Here is a 7,346-nt window from a genome sequence, read left to right as displayed (position 1 = left end):
TCAGTGATTAAAAGAGAAGTTCACAAAGTTTTGTAGGGGGTGGGGATGCTTTCCACATAAAGTTGGGGGAACAACGTGCATATGGTGTCGTCTCCGGTATAAATGTTTAAAGACCCGGAGGAAGTAAGAGTGGTTATTTCTCGGTAGTGGGATAATAGGTTATTTCTGTTTTCTCCTTTACTATTTTTTGTATTTTACAATGAGCCCTAAAACCTGATGGAACCCAAGGGCCACGTCTCTGCTCTGCCCCCTGCTGGCGGTCTCTGGCAGCATCTGGGCAAATCCAACCCCTGCCCCTGAGCTCCTCTCACGGAGGCCTGTGTTTGGGCCTGACTTCTGTAATTTTTCTGTTTTGACATCCTTTTTTTGATTTTTGTCTTGTAAATATTTTTTTGCCTTTTTTTTAGTTACACACGTAAGGTCATAGTTATTTGCAAATGATTGCGATTCTTACAAGTGGTGTCTCCTTCCAGAGACTTGTGCCCTCGTCACCTTAGACCAGACTCTCACTGTGGGCCAGTGGAAGGGGGCGGGGAGGCCCGCGTGGCCTCAGCAGCCAGTGCCCCTGGCCACATCAGCGAGTGCCCCAGGACAGTCCCGCGGAGGGCGGGTCTGGGGGCACAGGGCAGTCAGGAGCCGCCGCAGTGGTCTGGATGAGAACACGAAGGCCCGAAGCACGGAGTCACTCACTGCGGCTTTCCACGCAGGAAGAGCCTGCTTGAGTGGGCGCACTGCAGGGACGCCACCGTGGTGGCTGAGGCAGGCACGCGTGTAAGCCGGCTCCGGACGAAGCAGGGTTTTGTGGGCCAGCCTAGGACGTCCAGGCAGCAGGGGGCCAGGGTTACGGGGGGGAGAGGGGCACAGGGGGACAGTTGGGCAGGGGACAGACGAGAGGCTGGGAGCACACGCAGAGAGGGGACACACGCGCACGGGCACAGCAGCCGCCCAGGACCAGCGCCGGAAGAGGTGCTCCCCCTGGGGACGGAGACAGAGACATCGGACAAGCGCAGGCGTGTGTCATCAGCCGTGACGAGAAACGGGCTCCCGGAAGGCAGGACGGAGTCACACCAGCAATCGAACGGACGTGAACGGATCGGCAACATGAGGGCTACAAACACTTTGCTCGCTGGGCAGTTAGGGGGCCCCGGGGACCCTGCAGAGCGGCAGCAAAGGGCCAGACTGGGGCGGGTGGGCAGTGTCTGTGGGGGAACCGGTGTAGACGTCTGGACGGGAAGGGGTGCTGGGTGGGGAGTAAAAATTAGGGGGGCTGCATCGTGCACAACCCCAGGGACGCCGAGAGACCAACCAGGCAGGGCACTCAGCACCGTGTCCAGGACGGGCCCTGTAGACGCAGTGGGTGAGCACAAGACGAAGCCCCCGCCCGGGCCCAACATCTCGGTGGCGGGGGGACATACGGTAAATGAAAATAACTCGGAATTCGTAGCATATTTGGTGGTGGTTAAGGGTGAGGACAAGGTGAGGAAAAGGAAGTGTGGAATGAAGGAGGGGAGGACTAAGTTTTAGTCTGGGTGGTTTGGGGTGGGGGGCTCACCAGAAAGGTGACAGAATTTCAAGACCAAAGCAAGGGAGACTGTACCCACAATTAGGAAGTGAGGCAGTATCCCCACGTCCCCACAGGGGCCGACTGTTACTGGACCATCTGCACCGTCTCTGCCTCTGTCACCAGCCTTCATGGCCTATGTCACAAGGCATGAAGCCGGGACACAGCCTCACGCACCGACAGCTGCTAGCTTGTAAGGCGGAAGCTCGGCGACAGATGTAAACGATGGGCACGGAACCACCGCCCATCAGAGCCCACGTCACGTGGGTGCGACCGCACCAGACCCATCCTTCCACCCCCTCCTGCACATGACGGAACCATCTTCACACCCAGGGGCGGCGACCCGGGGACACCTCTGAAGCTCCGATTGACATAGATGTTCACTGAGGTGACTCAGAGGTCACGAGATGGAGTTGCATAACCGAGTGGCCCTCCCAGAAGGTCTACTTGTGTGTCAGGACTCGGAGCCGCCATTGTCTGGGAGGACCAGAAATTCCTGCCACTCACCCAGCCTCGCAGGACGCGGAGAGAGGGTGGGTGTGTGTAGTGGGTCCCACTGGCTCACGGCAAACAACAGGGTCAAGTCCTCCTTGTGACCGACACACGGGATTTTCTAACAGACTGACTTGGACTAATTATTCTGTGCCCCTCAGAAAATGGTCTTCACCCACCACCCCAGAAAAAAGGAAAGAATCTAAATGCCTAGTGTCATCCTGTCTTCAATCTGTTTCAGCTGCCACAGATTCTGGGGGTACAATGTCAAGTGTCTGCTCTGAACAGTCACGGGCCTTGGTGGGCAGGCGTTACAAACGGGAAATGTGACCTGCAGGTTTTAAGAACTCCATTTTTCGACTGAGGTGACAGCAAGGATTTGAAAATATCTTAGATGCATTTTTAGGTGTATTTATTACCCAAAGAAAGCCAACACTGAATCTATTAAACAAAACTAACCTCAAGATTAAAATGTCATAGCTTAACAACAGCGCATAGAATAGAGAAACGTTATGATTTCCTCGCAAATGTCCGTGTAAGCAGGTTGTAAGCATCTCCTTCCTGTGGCTCCGACCAAAGTGAAACCAACGTAATGGCCCAGAAAAAGCCTATGGAAGAGGAAAGTAATCAGGCAGGGGCGCCTGGGTGGCTCGGTCAGTTCAGTGGCCAACCCTTGATGTCGCTTGGGTCACAATCTCACGGTTCGAGGGATCAAGCCCTGTGCTCTCAGCACGGAGCACACTTGGGACTCTCTCTCATCCTCTCTGTCTCGTGCGTGCTCTCTCTAAATAAATAAATAAAAGACAGTAAACAGGGCAGCTATGTTTTATAGCTCATACTAAGCCACTTCTCACCACTGCCCTATCCCATAGCGTTAACCACAGAACACATACACACAACACACATGCTCCACTGTAGTCATGCAATTACGTGCACTTCTAAGGGTTGCAGAGGCCGACTTCGTAATCATCTAATTTCACTTGTGAGGCAGAGAAAGCGAAATCCAGGTTATGGAAAAACTCAGGGGGCTCCAGATTGGTCCGTGGGTCACACAGCTAGGACACCAGCCTCCTCACAGCCCGGGGGCAGCGGGGCGGCAGGGGAAGGGAGGCAGGGCCGCTGGCTACTGACCGACTTCACGGGCTCCCTGAGCAGGACGCGAATCACCACGCATTTGGCTGTCCTCTGCAGAAGCGCCCTCAGGACGCTGCGCTGCGGTCGAAGCACTGAAGGATGTCTGGGCGGCCCGTGAGCTGCTGAGCCAGGGTGCCCGTGTCGTCCCGGGAGTCCCCCAGCCCAGACCGCAGAAGGAGCTCGACACAAGCTGCGTGCTGGCCTGCGCAGGCCAGGTGCAGGGCTGCGGGGAGACAGAGGCCACACAAACCTGCCGCAGGAGCCCCACCGTGACGCCCACCCGCCCCACGAGCAGCTATTCCTACAAATACACTCCTTCCCACACGGTTTTACCTTCCCGTAAATTTGTCCCTACCCTTTGCCTCTGCTAGAACAAAACGTTTTTCCTTCTAACCTGCTTGGGTTTTAAAACCATCAACCAATTAATTAGAAGATTTAAGAGATTTGTCAAAAGCAACAAAGCAAGTTAATGAATGAGAAACAGGAAATTTTAAATGGCAAAGAAAAGATTTTCAAAGTTTTGTGAACTTTTCATGCAAATAAAAATATGGTTACGAATGATGGGACAAAAAGAGAAACTGACGGGTCTTCCCTTGGAAAACTAGCAATGAAAGTTTCTGGTATCATGAGCCCCAGGATCCCACGTTCTATGAGAAAGTCTTGTGTCCCTGAACTTGGGGACCGTCCTGTGCAGCCTCGGAGGGAGATTCGGACGCATCATGAACATACTGGCAAGGTGGCTGCTGGCGCACAGGACGTTAAGCAGAGGGTTTATTCTAAAGTCTGAGTCTAAAGGTTTAGCTCTGAAAATACCTTTCTGGGCCCCAGCTTTAAAAAATTATAGCAGTTACAGTTCTCAAATACATTCCAGAAAAAGGCAACCTAAGAAAAGCCTGTACTACTCGGACAGTGGCATCGCCATGGATGAGGGTAGAAAATGCTTCCGTGGCACACGGGCTGTCAGGCTGTCGTGGTTCAAAGCAGCAGCTTTGATGACACCGGTGATGACAACACAGTGGCGATGAGCAGCAGGCATCGCCGCTGCCATGGTAACACAACATTCCCACAGCTTTGCCAACAGAGGTTATTGGAAACAAAGGTTGCTGAGCTACCAGGAGCATAACGTGAAAACCAGTGCTTTTAATAAGAAAGTCCACGTGCCGTTTACCTCCAGCTTACTCATGGCTCCCGGGCAGCGTGTAAGAAGCCGTACCTGATCGATTTCTTGCATCTTTACAGTTGATGTCGGCACCCAAGGATAAGAGCACCTGGATCGTGCTCACGTGTCCTTCCTGAGTGTTGAAATACACTTGTTATCCCCGTGACAAGGAATCGAGTGAGGCTTTAAACACTAACGCACGTTAGGTACTTTTTCCAAAATGCTCAGCTGCTAACACTGAATTTTCACCTCTAAAGGAAGACTCGTGTGGCTCTCAAGTTCTAGTATAGACCGTTAAAGACTTTGGTGGCATTTGGTTATTAGAATTCAAAGAATCTACTCTCTAGGCCAAATTATCGACTAATACTGTTGGGTTTCCTTCAGCGTAAGGAGCATACATCCGGATTGATACTGAACTTCTAATTCCGGAATCTCTCCAAGCAAATGTGCTTGTTGCTGGATAAACAGGAGGAGACAGCAACCCGCCCTAGATGGGAGTCTCGTCATGGCTCACGTCACCATTTACCAGGCACTTTACAGGCTTCCTGTCCAGTCAGTCTGTCAGTATGTGGTCAGTACACAGTGAGACAGATGTCGAGGTTGCACATTAGGGTGTTAGGACCCACTGGCTAGATTCCTCGGGACCACAGTGGCCCTCAGCACACCCTCTGAGAACCCCCCATAAATTCCTCCTGGGGGGGGCGCAGGCAGGAGAGTGCAATTCACAAGAAAAAAATGTATTCTTGTTGGAGCCAGAAATATAAGTAAAACCACTGAAGACAATGTGCAAAACACACCTAACACTTAAAACAGGGCTGTAAGGAGCCACTTTTCTAGCGAAGACTTTTGCACGTCTTAACCGTTTTCTAAGCAGGAGAGCCTCACAGAAGTCTGAGCTTCTGAAATCTAGCATGAAGATAGAGCTAGGAACTTCACACAATGGATTTTTACAGCTTCAAACAGCATTCTGAAACCGGAAAGGCAGGTACAAAGGTGGAAAGGCAGGCATGAACACAAAATCCAGGCGTTTCTTGGAGCAGAGGATTTGCCCTGAGGTTTTACCCAGAGACACATAAGGGCAGCTTTCTATTTAAAGGGATACTTCAGCGGCAGGTCATGGTGGTTCCTTCATGCACAGAGATGGAGCCGAAGACAGGACTGTGAGCTGTCCGCCCGCGGGGAAGGAACAAACCTTAGCCGCGTAATGCAGTGCGGTGAGGTGACCTGATGTTGCTCTCACGTCCACGTCCGTGCCGAGTTCAGAGACCAAGAAGCGAATGGCTTCATTCTGCCCGGTGAGCGCTGCCCTGTGGATGGCCTGCGCCCCCAGGGAGTCCTGGGCAGATGCGCTGGCCTGGTAGATGGGGCGGGGGGGGGGGGGGGGGGGGGGGGGGGGGGGGATGGAGAAGAACAAAAGTAAGGAACAAAGAGACCCAGGTCCATGGATCTTCTGACATCTGTGGCCTTCGTAGGTTTTCCTGGGCAGATAACACAGCTGGTGCCAGACCCTCACAGACTCTCTAACCAGAAGGTGGACACGTAGCGCTCCAGCCAGAGGGGCACCCCGTGGGGACAGTCCACTGTCACTATGAAACTGTCACTCACTGTCACACTATTCACACCTCACAGGGAGCCCCTGAAGAAATTACGTGTGTCTCCACGTCACAGGCGCAAACACTAAAGGCCCCGGAGGTTAAGGGGTCCCCCAGGGAAACTGTGGCAGAGCTGGGACCTGAACTCGGGACTGGAATAACTGCTCTCGGTTTGGTCCCTGAACTAAACCTTGGAGGAAGCAGCAAAGACATAAGCCCACTTCTGTACCTGATGCTTTTCCAGTAGCAGCCTGGCTACGTCGACGTGGCCACACTGAAGCGCGTCCATGAGGGGTGTGGAGCCGCAGCTGTCCCTGCAGTCTGGCTGGTACTGGCACCTGAGGAGCCCAAACCCGCGGTAGGTGACACACGGCAGGGACGGGCTGGGCCAATCAGGAGCGTGCTCTCCTCCCGCCTCCCAAGAGCCAGCCCGCTGTCCCCGTACCTCTGCTGCTCCTCTGACCTTCCTCACCCTGTCTTATGGACCCTCACCTCCCCAGCTTCTTCTGCCAGAGGATCCCTCGTAGCCACCGTTACCAAAATCTCAGTTCCGTGTGCACGACACAGCCCCCTGACCATCTCCCTCCCCCGGCTCCATTCTCTCAGCTGCCCTAGGGCTGGCCACGCCTGCTTCGAACCTGTATTTCCCAGTCACAAAGTGCAAAATCTAAGACCTCACGACCACAGGGTCAGGACAGTGTGACCTCTACCCACGTAGAGGTGGACGGNCGCCTCTGCATCTGCGGATCCGCTCTGCCTGGAACACCGAGGTGGACTGCGGCCTCTCCCCCCAATCACAGCTTCCCCAGGACCTCACAGAGGCCTCTCCTGTCCCTCCGTCCACACAGCGCCCTTGGGAGCCCCGCGCTCTCCTCTCCGGGCAGTCCCTCCGTCTCCCGGGTTCACGCACTGCCCCTTCTGTGTCGCTGCCGCCCGGCTCGCGCTCTCCCGCGGGCCCCACACGTGTCCGTGGCTCCCGCCCACGGCCCTGCCTGGGCCTCAGACACGCGCAACGCGACGTGCCCNTGGCGAGAAACCCATCCTGGACTCCTCCCTCATCCCCCTGATCAAATTCTTCACCTACAGCTGTTGAGGCCACCTCACTACCTCCAAACGCTCCCCTTCCCCGCTAGTCCGCGTCCCAGTGCGGCTACCATCCCGCCCGCCCTTCACGNCAATAGCTCTGACCGCCTTCCCCCCCCGCCCCCCCTCCCCGCCCCCCCCCCGCCCCCCTGCCCCCCCAGCCTCTGTTTTCCCGCCAGAGCATCTGAAAAATGCAGACTTCTTATTGCCGTCCACCCACCACTCGGCTTACAACCCTTCGGTGGCATCTTACATACTCAGAGTAGGGTCTAGACTCGCGTGCGCTCCTGCCCGAGTCCAGGCTTCCTCCACGGCCTCGGAGCGC

The 7,346-nt window shown here is 54.8% G+C and overlaps 1 protein-coding gene across 1 annotated transcript in view; it reads right to left on the bottom strand.

The window, feature by feature from the left end:
* Positions 1–2,448: 2,448 nt before the first annotated feature.
* The window catches only part of ANKRD16 (ankyrin repeat domain 16), a gene marked incomplete at its 5' end in the record, with an annotated part of 9,605 nt that continues 4,707 nt past the window's right edge, over positions 2,449–7,346 (bottom strand). The window contains 4 exons of the mRNA XM_077758410.1: positions 2,449–3,410; positions 4,401–4,479; positions 5,539–5,700; positions 6,168–6,276. Coding sequence (XP_077614536.1) covers positions 3,253–3,410; positions 4,401–4,479; positions 5,539–5,700; positions 6,168–6,276 — 508 coding nt within the window. The remainder of the gene's footprint in view (positions 3,411–4,400; positions 4,480–5,538; positions 5,701–6,167; positions 6,277–7,346) is intronic.

This window comes from Crocuta crocuta, unplaced genomic scaffold (genome assembly GCF_008692635.1).
Source record: "Crocuta crocuta isolate KB4526 unplaced genomic scaffold, BGI_CrCroc_1.0 scaffold32, whole genome shotgun sequence".
NCBI lineage: Eukaryota > Metazoa > Chordata > Mammalia > Carnivora > Hyaenidae > Crocuta > Crocuta crocuta.
The sequence above is the reverse complement of the archived record's forward strand: the minus strand, read 5'-3'. Positions and strand labels throughout refer to the sequence as shown.